At 38.0% G+C, this 14,440-nt stretch overlaps 1 protein-coding gene across 4 annotated transcripts in view; it reads right to left on the reverse strand.

Annotated features, from left to right (window-relative positions):
• The window catches only part of LOC115212317 (sulfate transporter), a 295,950-nt gene that overhangs the window by 57,079 nt on the left and 224,431 nt on the right, over positions 1–14,440 (reverse strand). For all 4 annotated transcript variants that reach the window (XM_036502783.1, XM_029781178.2, XM_036502784.1 and 1 more), the window contains one exon: positions 11,333–11,659. In XM_036502783.1, coding sequence (XP_036358676.1) covers positions 11,333–11,659 — 327 coding nt within the window. The remainder of the gene's footprint in view (positions 1–11,332; positions 11,660–14,440) is intronic.

A 14,440-nucleotide genomic window follows, 5' to 3' on the forward strand; every position in this document is an offset into this window, starting at 1 on the left:
TTTTCAGTTCTGATAAAAGGCTTGCAAGAGTTTCTGTTGTTAAATAAATGCTGTCCATTTATTTATTTATTTTTTGAGTGGGGTGGGGTGAATTTCACCATGGGTTATAAGACTTGTCTTTTGGAGGTCGAACAACTGTAGCAAGCTATGAAGGAACCACTTGGGGGTATTTTGGGGCCTGACAATTTGTGTATGAGTTGTTGAGGGACATGCTTAGAAGGATGGTTTCAGTCACCCACTTAGGTGTTTCTGACAGATCAGGAGTGAAATATGTTTGCTGCCAGGAATAACTGACATAAAACTGGCAGTTTTAAATATTCAGCTCACTTGAAGTGCCATAGAGATGGGGGTGAAGAGCATGGTGTAGTATGTGGATGTGTTGAGTAGTTGTGATGATAAAAAGGTCGGATATATATATATACATATATAAGTGTACTATCTATAGGAAGGATCCGAGGGAATAATTCCAAGGTAGCTAAATATTGCTTAAGTGTCCTAGGAAACAATGGACACACTTGTGTGGGATTTGAATCTGGGGACAAGCAAGATGTATTTAGGAGAAAAATAGGAAAAATAGAAAAAGATATTGATGCATAGCTGACCGTTATTCATCCTGTCAGACATATTTTGGATGCATCCATTGAAACATGTGTAGGAAATATGAAGATATAAATGATTTAATAACATCTTGAGTGTTTGTCTCTTTTTCTATTTTTCTTATATATCTATATATATATATATATATATATATATATATATATATATATATATATATATAGATAGATAGATCGCTAGCCACTAAACCTTTTTCTATTTTCTTTCCCTGTTTATTTCTGTGTTCCTTTCTGTGAAAGAGCATAGGATTGAAACGTAAAAGACTTTCTCACTTCCCAAGCGTTAAACTAATGCATCTGTTTGCTGTTTACACACCTGTCTTTGTCTTTCGTTTTTTTGTAAATTCTCACTATATTTATATATATATATATATATATATATAAAATTTAGATTCAGATGAATATGGTACTTAAGTTGTGGAACCAGAATTTAGTATGGTATTATCCATGCAATTTCAAAATAAGGTAATTAAAATCAAAATAAGCAACAAGGATATCCAGGGGTACTGCATTACCTCTGGATATCCTTGTTGCTTATTTTGATATATATATATATATATATATATATATATTATATATATATATATATATATATATTCAGGGCAGGAGAAGATTTGGTCAAAGAATTAGTGTTGGTTTGAGTAGTTCAGAGAGCAGCTAAGGGAACAGATTTATTTGGAGAAGGGGTGGTGGATGGAAACTTTGAGCCTGAATAACTGGCTCTTTCAACTGCAGACCATTTGACCAGGAGTGAGACGTTTATTTGTCAAACCAAGTATTTTATTTTCCCTACTCAGATCCTGTCAAACCATCCAACCCATCCCAGCATTAAAGAGATACATTAAATGATGAAGACGATGACGATCATCTGAGAAAACTTAGCAATCGTATTTTTCAGCAGACAGTGAGCATAAACAGTTGAAAAGTGGAACAAATATTGGCTTTCTGCGAGGAAGATAAAACTCTGACTTTTCAGACAGTAGTGCTTTCTAAGAAAGGGTACTGCTGTCTGAAATTTTAGACATTTCCTCTTCCTAATAGCATACCAATTAATTACACTTGTCAACAGTTTATACTTAACCACTGAGTAGGACGTAAATGGCTAATTCTCAGTCGGTCAACTTGTAGGAAGCAAAGTTGTGTGTCTTGACTAGAGGTACTACCTTATGCCTGTAAATACTAAGGTTTAAATATGAAGTCTGGTATTTAATGAAATATGTAATTGAGAACTTCCAGTGTATTCTTTATATGTTTCCCTAGCAGATAAATATTTCTTACTTCATAAATAAAATAGTTTCTTATATGTAGGTAGGTGAGTATATACAATAAGGCATTGGAACAAGGAATAGTGGTTGTAGATGAGTATATATATGTCTTTTCCTTTGTCTTTTTATTAGTGTCAGTCATTAGACTGCAGCCATTCTGGAGCACTGCCTTGAGGAATTTTTAGTTGAATGAATCAACCCAATACTTTTTTTTAAAGCCTGCTACTTATGTTATTGGTCTCTTTTGTTGAACAGCTAATTTACAGGGACATAAACACACTAACACTGGTTCCCAAGTGGTGGTGGGAGATAAACACAAACACACAGCTACATATATACAACGGCCTTCTTTCAGTTTCCATCTACCAAGTCCACAAACAAGGCTTTGGTAAACTCAAGGTTATAACAGAAGATACTTGCCCAAGGTGCCACACAGTAGGACTGAACTCAGAACTATGTGGTTGGAAAGTAAGCTTCTTACCACATAATCACACCTGCACTTGTATGTATAAGATGGAAACAGGTCCTCATGATTGCGAAGCAAATTTCTTAGCCATTAAGACATCCTTAAGTTGCATTCCAGTGGAGGTGCAATGGCCCAGTGGTTAGGGCAGCGGACTCGCAGTTGGAGGATCACGGTTTCGATTCCCAGACCGGGCGTTGTGTGTGTTTATTGAGCGAAAACATCTAAAGCCCCACGAGGCTCTGGCAGGGGGTAGTGGCGACTCCTGTTGTACTCTTCTGTCCCAACTTTCTCTCACTCTCTCTTCCTGTTTCTTGAGTAACGCTGCGATGGACTGGTGTCCCATCCAGCTGGGGGAGGGGGAGCACATACGCCACAGAAACTGGGAAACCCGGCTCATGAGCCTGGCTAGGCTTGAAAAGGGTGCATAAGGCAAGAAAAAAGTTGCATTCCACAGCATGGTACCTCAGGTGGGCAAGTGTATTTTATGGTAAGCCTTCGATAAACTAAAGATGACTTGTGAGTGAAATTGAGAGGATGAAAACTAGTTGGAAACCTGCTGGGTAAACTGTACCTGTAGTGAAAAAACAATCCATTCTTCTCCACACACTATACCATACTGAATGTCCTTGAGAATTACATTAAGAGTATGCATGTGAAAGATGCTCACTGATTCTCGTTCCAGTTCACTGAATAGTCTGGTCCATTGATCAGACAATTGGAACACTCATGATTGATGCAGATAAAAACTCATTTACTCTTTTATTTGTTTCAGTCATGTGACCGTGGCCATGCTGGAGCACCGCTTTTAGTCAAGCAAATCGACCCCAGGACTTATTCTTTGTAAGCCTAGTATTTATTCTATCGGTCTCTTTTGCTGAACCGCTAAGTTACAGGGACGTAAGCACACCAGCATTGGTTGTGAAGCGATGTTGGGGAGACAAACACAGACACACAAACATACACACACACATACATGTATATATACATATATACGTCAGGCTTCTTTCAGTTTCCGTCTACCAAATCCACTCACAAGGCTTTGGTCGGCCTGAGGCTATAGAAGACACTTGCCCAAGGTGCCACGCAGTGGGACTGAACCTGGAGCCATGTGGTTGGTAAGCAAGCTACTTACCACACAGCCACTCTTACGCCTACACATAAAATATAAAATGTGTGGCAATATATGGCAGTAGAAGAAGATAGAATAGGGAAAGTGCAGAACATTATATGATGTATAAGAGGTGATGGTGAATGTAAAGGACTATATGTGGTGTGTGTAAGCAGGGCTGACACTAGAAAGCACGGAGCCTAGTTGGAGCCCTGTACTCTACAAAAGCTGAAAAGTGATGTTTTATGCTTCGTGTAGTACACAAGTCCCAGACAAAAAGTGCTGATATACTAAAAATTCATCATGGCGTCCTTTGCTCAAATATGTGCATGGAGCCTGCTCTTTGTATGGGGATCAATTTGAACTAGTCTCTCTAATTGGCTTAGAACTGGCTGTGTGTAAGATGTGTGGTGGTGTATGATAGTGAAATATGGAATGCGAATGTAGGAGACTATGAGGTGCATGTACGTCAGTGTATGGTAGTGAAATTTGGGCAATTAATACAGACGACTCAGGGCTATAATAAAAGATACTTGCCCAAGGTTGCATACAATGGGACTGAACCTGAAATCTTGTGGTTGCAAAGCAAATTTCTTAACCACAGAGCCATGCCTGCAATTCACTGAATATACCATATTAAACTACAAGAAATGTTGACCATTTCTGAATGACAATGCTGAATGGGATGGAAATCCCCCCTCCCCAGCTGAATATCAAAATTGTACATCGATGAATGCACTGCAAATGGATAGTAACAGTAAAGGATAAAGGATAATATACATTTGATGGTAGAAGGTATCTGACACAGATGGGCTAAGTTAGGTTTGGGGTACTGGAGACAGACCAAACTAGGTGTGGGATAAAAGTAGTAAGAAACCCTCAAGAGAGCTCAACAGCAGGTCTTTGGAGAAGAAACCATCTGCCCCTCACACAAGTGTTTCATCCTTTAATTCTTTACACAGTAAGTGTGCCTGGGTTGCAGCCAGGCCATGATTCTTGGGTACTCCTCTGCTGTCACATTCTATGCTATTGTCTGCATCGCAACCCTCCTGGATGGTTAAGTGAAAGATGACTGTTGTCTGTCATGTAAATTATGCCTTTTGAAATATGCTTCAATTTCTCCTTGACCAGATCCAGTTGGAAGTCTTCTCCGTTGTTTCTGGGGCAAAATAATTATATCAAGTGAAAATCTTGGTTGTCACAGATTAGATGACACCAATTTTGATGTGATGCAATGCTGTATTTACAGTAAAATCGGTGGGTCCTCATCAGAATTGGAGAAAATGGAAAATGAAAATAGATAGACAAGTGCACGAGCAGGTAGGCAAGCAAATAGGCAGGCAGGAAGGTAGGTAAGTAAGTAAGTAGGTAAGTAGGCAAGCAACTAAGCAAGTAGGTAGGCAGACAGACAATAAGAAACTGTTATAAATAATGTTTCCAGTACAACTGATTGTGTGCAATAACAAATCAGAAATCATAAGAATGATGAGATTATAGAGAACAGATATAAACAGCATGCTACAATAGCAGTGTTGAAGTATGGAGCAATGATGTAGATATGGGATGAAAGCATGTTATGAAAGTGAAACTAATTCCAAATGTTGTAAACTGTACCAAGTTATTTCTGACCCTCATCTAGAAAAAACTGAAAAGGACTAGTCTTGATGACCTTCTCAGTTTAACATATTGATTTCAAACTTTGGCGCAAGCCAGTAATTTGAGGGGAGGGGCTAAATCGATTACATCAACTCCAGTGTTCAGCTGGTACTTATTTTATTGACCCCGAAAGGAAAAAAAAGGTAAAGTTGACCTCAGCATAATTTGAACTCAGAATGTAAAGACGGATGAAATGCCACCAAGCATTTTGCCTGGGATGCTAACAATTCTCTCAGCTTGCCATTTTCTCGGATTAACATTAAATGCCCGTTATTTATAGTGCTGACACTATTGGTGCACATGCAGACATGATTGTGCGGTAAGAAGTTGACATCCTGACCATATGATCTTGGATTTAGTCCAACTGTATGGCACCTGCTGCATGTATACTCTAGTACGGCCTCAGGTTAACCGAAGACTTGAGAGTGGATTTGATAGATGGAAACTGAAAGTACATTGTGTGTGTGTGTGCATGTGCGTGTGTGTGTGCATGCATAAAGGTGGTGTTACTGTCTCCATCGCATGATAGTTGTATATGAGTGTTACTGTTGTGCAAGTGGTGTCCTTCATCTCCAGTGTTCCATGAAAACATGTCTGGGCATGGGGTATTATAACCTTATTTGGAAACAGGTCAAAATTGGTGATAGTAAAGCATCTGGTTGTAGAAAATTTATCTCAAAAAATTCTGTCCAACACATGCCATCACAGAAAAGTGGATGTTAAACAATGATGATGATCATCATCATTTTTACATCTGCATTTTCCTGTGATGGTCTGGATGGAACAAGACTCCTCAAGGCTATATTCTACAACTGGATGCCCTTCCTAATGCCAACCCAGCCATGATTTCAAGTAAGATACTTTATACAACATTGAATCACTGTAGGTTGTTTTTGTTTATGAAACTCTAAACATCACAACGCACACACACACACAAAACAGGCTTCTGTGTAATTTCTAACTATTACTCTCACATAGCATTGGTCAACCAAAGACTATGGTAGATGACTCTTGATCAAAGTGCCACATGATGAGATCAAACACAAAACCACAATTGCAAAGTGAACAACTTAAAGCACACAACTTTTATAAGTCCACCATACAAAATGCATTTGTATATACATCAATGACATCTGAAAATTGACACAAATCTCACCCTATTTATTTCTGATCTCTTGGCTAGAAAGTATTAGAGATCTACTACAAGCAAATACTAATATATATATTTAGCTTTAATTTAAATTCAGATGAATACAGTACTTAAGTTGAGGCATTAGAATTTAGTACAGTATTATCCATACAATTTTAAAGTAAGGTGATTAAAATCAAAATAAGTAACAAGGATATCCAGAGATCCTTGTTGCTTATTATGATATATATATATATTTAGAATGGATTAAAAAAAAAAAACCTACTACATGCAGCTGCAGTGTTGACAGTGGTTCCACTATCATCATCATGATTTAATGTCTGTCCTCCATGTTTGCATGGACTGAACAGTTTTGTTAAGAGCTGACAAGCCAGAGAGCTGTGCCAAGCCTTATCGTATGTTTTGGCAAGGTCTCTTTAGCTGAATGCCCTTCCTAACACCGTGCACATGTGTGAGCATGTGTGTGTGTGTGTTCCAAGAACATAGCTGTGAGAATAAGAACAGGCTGGGCAAAGTTCAGAGAGTTCCCATCTCTGCTGGTAACAAAGGGCCTTTCCCTCAGAGTGGAAGGCAGATTGCATGATGCCTGTGTGCAAACAGCTATGTTACACAGCAGTGAAACATGGGCTATGACAGCCAAAGACATGCATAGGCTTGAAAGAAATAAAGCCTGTATGCTTCACTGGATGTGCTATGTCAGTGTGCATGTACGACAGTATAAGCATCTTGAGAGAAAAGTTGGGTATAATAGGCATTGGATGTGGTGGTATGGTTACATGATGGTATGGTTACGTGATGTGCATGGGCAAGGACAGCTGTGTAAAGAAGTGCCGATCTCCAACTGTGGAGGGAACTTGTGGTAGAGGTAAACTCAGGGCCTCACACAGGTAATCACTAGTGACCGAGACCATTGGTGATATGCAGTGTTTGAGAAGACATGTCACACCAAGTGAAATTGTAGTTGTGGCTCATGCTGGTGTCACGTAACTGGCACCTAAAAAGTACCTTTCGAGCATTGGGCCTCATGGAGGCAAAGTGGTTGATGCTAATAGCATGTGAAAAGCTCCTTTGGAGTGTTGGGCTTTGTGGAGGCAATGACGAATGACCAAGACCTTGGCATTATGTCACACTTGAGAAGACCCATCAAGTCAAGTAAAACCACAGCCATGGCAGATACTGGTGTCATGCAAATGAAATCCATGCTGGTAGCACATAAAAGCACCCATTACACTCTTGGAGTGGTTGGCATTAGGAAGGGCATCCAGCCATAGAAACCATGCCAAATCAGACTGGGGTCTGGTGTAGCCTTCTAGCTTGGCAGCCCTGGTCAAGCCATCCAACCCATGGCAGCATGGACAATGGACGTTAAATGATGATGATGATACACACACATATATGCTGGTCAAACTCCCAACCCATGCATTCCCATTGCGACACTGATTCTGCAGAACTGGGTTGGGTGTGAAACCAACTTTAAAGTATAAATATAAATTTTTTGAATCAGCAATGTTTTGTTCGGTTAAGTCCTATTTGGGGTGAAAAATCAATAAACTGATTCCTTATGGTGTTTTCCATTCAATCAGGATGAAAAATCGATAAACCTTATAGGATTTCCCACTAAAATTGGCTACATCCCATTTTCAACCATAACTTTTACCAATTTTGATGTATTTTGTTCAAACTTGATGCTGGTGTTACTTAGGACACATGGGATCTTTGAATTTTTAAATTCTCCAAAAAAAAGAAAACAATTGATGAGTGGAAAAATTGATAAACCGACTCCTAATGGGATTTCCCAATCAAATTGTCTGTAACCCATTTTTAGCCAAACGTTTACCAATTTCAACAGATTTCGCTCAAATCTGACATCAGTGTTACTTAGTTTGGTTTGAAATAAAGCGCTTGATTAACTTAATAATCCTAACTTAATCCTGGGCAACGCCAGGCTATACTGTTAGTAATTAATAAATTGAAATATTAATCATATAATCAGGACCAATGCAAAGCCACAATGTATTCATGTGTCAGGGACAAAACAAAGTGATTAATGTAGTTCATGCTAATCAGCTTTACTAAGTTTAATTAATTATACATAATACAAGTGTTTTGTCTGAATAGATACAAGATGTGTGTGTGTGTGTGTGTGTGTATCATATGACAAGATGCAGTTGTATTACGCTGGCCTTCACCTAGAAGTCAGTGGAATTGGGTGGAAGCTAGTTAAGTGTATTTATTTAATTTCTATTATGTATAATTACTTGTTTGTAATTAGCTATAGCTGTTAGGGCAGGGACAGAGAATCATTCATACATTTCCAATGAAAGTAGTCAATACACAGCTAAAGTAGAGAAAATGTTTGGATAATGATGGCAGAGGGAGTACGGGAGTAGAGGTGCCGTATGGAGTAATGATAAGGGTTAGTGTTAATGTTGTGTGAAAATATCAGTAGTAGTGGTTGGTGGTTGTGGCGGTGTTGAAGACCGACCAAAACTACAACCACGAGTGTTACTATGATCAGACCATCACCGCTACTATTATCACTATCGTCAAAGTAGCATCACTACCATCAAGATATCACTGATACTACCATCACCACCACCACAGCTACTATTGTCACTACTATCAAAGTACCACCACCAACAACAACAACACCACCACAGCTACTACTGTCACTATTATCAAAGTACCACCATCATCATGGCTACTAGTGTTACTACTATCAAAGTACCACCACCATGGCTACTAGTGCCACTACTACCAAAGTAGCACTATCACCACCACCACTATCACCATGACTACTAGTGTCACTATTATTAAAGTACCACCATCACTACCATGGCTACTAGTGTCACTACTATCAAAGTACCACCACCACCACCATCACCACTACAAATGTCACAACCATCAAGCTACCACCAGAACCAGCACTCAGCTAACAAACCACCACTACTACCACCACCACAGCTACAACTGTCATTGCCATTAACTACCATCACAAACACCAACAGCAGCACCACTGCCACCCCCACCATACCTACTAGTGTTCCTTACAGTCACATCTCATGTGGAAACCTCATTAACTTGCTAGAAATAGCTCCAAAATCTCATTCGAATCACATTCTACAGTCATAGAACAGAAGGATACATACGATTATATGGTACTGAGTGGAGAAAAAAGATAGAAAATCTACATGTGGAATGTACTTGGTAGTAGATCTGGTTGAAAAGAGCTGACCATGGGTTAAACAACAAGATTATGACTCTAACACATAAATGATAAGAATTTGAAAATAATGAAGACTTCACTTCGGGGAAGCTACGATTTCAATGAGGGGTACTTCTTAAATATTAAAATGAATCTATCTTTAGCTATCTAATTAGTGAAAAACATATGATTAAAAGAAATGTTAGATGGTAATTATGTTTGCATAGAAATGTTGCGGGTGGGACGTTTATCTATACAGAAATCCCCTCTAGGCTAAGTTAGCACTCTCTCTCTCTCTGTGTGTATGTAGAGAGAGTGAGAGAGAGAGGGGGAGAGAGTGAGAGAGAGAGAGCTTACTGTTCACCTTGAGCAAGTGTTTTCAATTATAGCCTTGGAATAGTCAAAGCCTTGTGAATGGATTTAAAAGAGAGAAAAAGCTTGTTGTGTGTGGTGTGAGTGTGTGTGTGTGTGTGTGTGCATGCATGCGTATGCGTGTCTGTCTCCTTGTCTTGACATTGCAAGATAGTTGCAGGTGAGCATCACTGTCACACAAGTAGCTGCTTCCAGTCTTCTATAAAAAAACATGTCCAGTCAAGGGGGAAGTCAAGTTAACTTGGAAACAGGTAAGGGATGGCAACAGGAAGGGAATATTGCAGTAGAAAATCCGTCACAAAAAGTTCTGCTCAACACATGTAAGCAATGAAAACTGGACATTAAAACAGTCATGATGATATATACATACATACATATATATGGCTGAGTGGTAAGTAGCTTGCTTACGAACCACATGGTTCCAGGTTCAGTCCCACTGCGTGACACCTTGGGCAAGTGTCTTCTACTATAGCCTCGGGCCGACCAAAGCCTTGTAAGTGGATTTGGTAGATGGAAACTGAAAGAAGCCCGTTGTATATATATATATATATATATATGTGTGTGTGTGTATGTGTGTCTGTGTTTGTTTGCCTAACATTGCTTGACAACCAATGCTGATGTGCTTACGTCCCCGTAACTTAGCAGTTCGGTAAAATAGACCGATAATATAAGTATTAGGCTTACAAAGAATAAGTCCTGGGGTTGAATTGCTCAGCTAAAGGCAGTGCTCCAGCATGTCCACAGTCAAATGACTGTAACAAGTAAAAGAGTATATTACACGTGCATATTACATATATTGCATATGCATATTTATATATATGTACATATATTATAATATGCATGTACATATTAATGTCATTGCCAAATTTTCTTTCCCTATAATTGCTGGGTTTGTGCCAAAATTTAAAACTGAAGGCAGCAAGCTAGCAAAGTAGTTCTCATGTTGGACAAAATGCATAGCAGCATTTCTATGTTCTAAATTCAAATTCTGCTGAGATTGACTGACTTTGCCTTTTGTCCTAATGAAGTGGGAGGGTCTCTGTAATAAGTTCCAGATAAGCACAGGGGTTAAGTTCGTTTTTGGATTTGATTTGCAAGATTCTTTATGTGAGTTCGTGTATTGAAGTATATTCTGTTGTGTCTGGGAAGAGTCATTCTCTTTTAGTGCCTTATTATTTAACACACTCACCGGTTCAGTTTCCACTGATTTATTTATTTATTTTTTAAAAATTTTTGTTGCGTCTTGCAACCTTTTTGGGAGCTGTTGATTCTGGGATTAATGCAATCAACTAATTCCCTCCCTTTAAAACTGCTATCTCTGAGCCAAAATTTGAAACTATCATTATTATAACAATGATGATGATGATGGCGATGATATAAAGGATAAATGAAGAAAACATCACAATAACAAGCTCTAAAGAAGAAGAGAAAAGCAAAAAAAACAACCAAAAAAGAAACATTAACAACAACAACAAAAAGGAGAATGTATGAAATACCTTGAGGAACATGCATTATTCCAACAGTAAGACCAGCAACAATGTCACTGAAAAGATCATGGCGTAGACTATAGCCCTTCATTATAGTGAGGAAAGGAAACAGTTGAATGATGAATTTGGTGAAGCAGGCATTTGAGCACTTACAGCTTTTCACTTGCTGCTTGATGGTTTCTTTTAACGTTGGGTTAGGCCGTTTGCTACCCTCAAAGCCGATGTCAAATTTTGCCTGGGAGTAGACTGGGCGATGAATAACCACCTGGGCATCATTATCCCCAACGCTCTGTAAAATAAGATTCTGTTTTTCTTTGTCATTTTCCATTTTTGTTTCTGAAATCCATAAAAGAATAATTAGTTAGGTTAGAGGAAATAAAGAGATTTTAGTTTTACAAAATCATGAGCATAGTCGAAAGTGCTGTTTTCTTATCAAGATAGCTTGTTTGTTATCATCAGACCAGGTGTATTTTCACACCTATCATTCAGTTCTTAATTTTCTTATAAAATACAGGTGTTTCAATATATTTTACAAGTAAATGACAGTAAAAATAAAAAAACTAAATCTGGTATTTGGAACAGTAATTAATAAAAAGTTTCTCAAATAAAATTAGGATAGAAAAGTTTAATTTCAAACAGGTTGGTAGTGTCAAAAGAGTTAAGAATGTCATTAGTCGTTATTTGGTCACTTAGTGAGCAGAGTTAGACACATTGTCTGTGGGGGTAGTGGTGGGGGTTCTGCAAGGTTTTCAAAATGAATGGATAACTTGCCATGTTTAATCAAATTTACTCTTTTGTAATACACTGCCATTATTTTAATTCATTTTAAAATCAATGAAGAATTATAACTGACTAATCAAGTTGGTGTTTGGAACATAAATCAATACACAAGTTTTGGAAGGTTATCTATTTAGATTACTTTAAAATGGTAAAGTTGGCATCAAAGAACAGAGCTGATCTTAGGCAGGTTTGTATCAAAGAATCAGGGTTGAACTCGGAGGCAGGTTTGTGTCAAAAAAGCAGGAGTAGTCTCAGATAGATTTATATAAAAGACCCAAAGCATTTATTAAAGAACAAGAGTCAATCTCAGGCAGGTTGGGATCAAGGAACCAGGTGTGTTTCAAGGTAGGTTGATATCAAAAGGGTGAAGATAGTCCAAAATTTTCAAGTTTAAAGTAAATCGAGAACAATTACGAGGGTGTGCTGAAAAGTTCCAAGCTTTAAGGGTATTGCAAAAGGCCTGGGTGTAGCCCCAACCTTCCAAATTCTTTTACAGAGCTTAGCAAAATTGAAGGACTGCTGCAATAAGTATGTGAATCTGAGAAGGGAATATGTTGAATAAAATCATAATTAACTGATCCTCCTGTATTTTCTTTTACCCAAACCCAGGAAGTTTTCAGTATCCTCTTGTATATCAATGGAGACACTATTTTGTCTTCTCTTCACTAATAAAAGGGTCAGAGAAGGGCAAACATTTTCACAAATTTTTGGGGTGGATGGGTGAGGTGTCAGCATTTGTCAGTTTGAGAGCAACTGGTCTAAAGGATAGAAAATCATGTTACCTCAAAGAAGCAGATGATATACCGTTAAAAGTTCTGTAAAAGACATTTTATTTAATCCAAATTGGATTAGAAGAAACTGTAAGTAAATCTATGTATTTAAATGCTATGTTTGGAAAGGTTGCATGCTTTCATCAACTTTAATTATGTTGCTTGAGCCTTCAAGGAAGCCTTCAAACTTGCTTGAATTGCTAGAAAGAACAGCCAGCGTTTCTCAAATCATAACCTGCTATCTTAGAATCAAGAAAGACACACGAAACAAAGTAGTCCTAGATATTGAAATCATCCTGTCTTTCCTTCAAACACATTATAATGTTTTTACGCTTTTACTTGTTTCAGTCAGTTGACTGTGGCCATGCTGGAGCACCACCTTTAGTCGAGCAAATCAACCCCAGGACTTATTCTTTGTAAGCCTACTTATTCTATCGGTCTCTTTTGCCGAACTGCTAAGTTACGGGGATGTGAACACACCAGCATTGGTTGTCAATCGATGTTGGGGGGACAAACACAGACACACAAACACACATATATACATATACATATATACGACAGGTTTCTTCCAGTTTCTGTCTACCAAATCCACTCACAAGGCTTTGGTCGGCCCGAGGCTATAGTAGAAGACACTTGCCCAAGGTGCCACGCAGTGGGACTGAACCCGGAACCATGCGGTTGGTAAGCAAGCTACTTACCACACGGCCACTCCTGCGCCTGTGCTTACCACAAAGCCACTCTTGCGAAAAACTACATTTTCCAATGTGTTCCCCACTTCCTTTTCAACCCTTTAACTGCAAAATTAAATTTCATAGTTATTCCAGTAATGATGTTAAACATCTACCAAAAAATAGAATTGGTATTTTCAGTAAGTCACACTTCCTCAACCTAACAAAAAAGTAAAAAATTCTAAACATTGCAGTGTTCAACAAAAGACAGAGTAGTTATATAAATTTGCTTTCTACAGTTAAGGGTAATGAAATTTTGAGTGGATATTTGATATCTGATTTCCACCATAAAAGGGTTAAGATGTGATTTCAAGCAGATTTGGCTGCTATTTCTAGCAAATAAAGTAATAACAAAGACCTCTCAGTAATTCGATATTCAACAATGAGATTGATAGGGCGATGTGTAATGTTCTTGTGATCACTGGGAATTTAACCTACAATGAGATTTACACGTGGATTTGGTAAACAGAGATATATAGCCAAAGTTAAACAGAACATAACTGTAGTGCCTACAGAAAGATCAACAAATTATTGTTCTGCTATAATACGAGAGGGTGCTGAAAAGTTCCTGGCTTTAAGGGCATTGCAAAAAGCCTAGTTGGAGGCCCTACCTCCCATGTTCTGTTACAGGGCTTATATATATATGTGTATATATACATACACACACACACACCTATGTATGCATATATATATATATATAAATACACACATACACACACACACATATATATATATATATATATATATATATATATATATATATATATAATAAAATATTAGGGAATAAATCCAAACTTACAGGGAAAAATCAGATTTAGGATTAAATCCAATTTTATAGT

The sequence above is a fragment of the Octopus sinensis genome, linkage group LG5 (assembly GCF_006345805.1).
Source record: "Octopus sinensis linkage group LG5, ASM634580v1, whole genome shotgun sequence".
Lineage (NCBI taxonomy): Eukaryota > Metazoa > Mollusca > Cephalopoda > Octopoda > Octopodidae > Octopus > Octopus sinensis.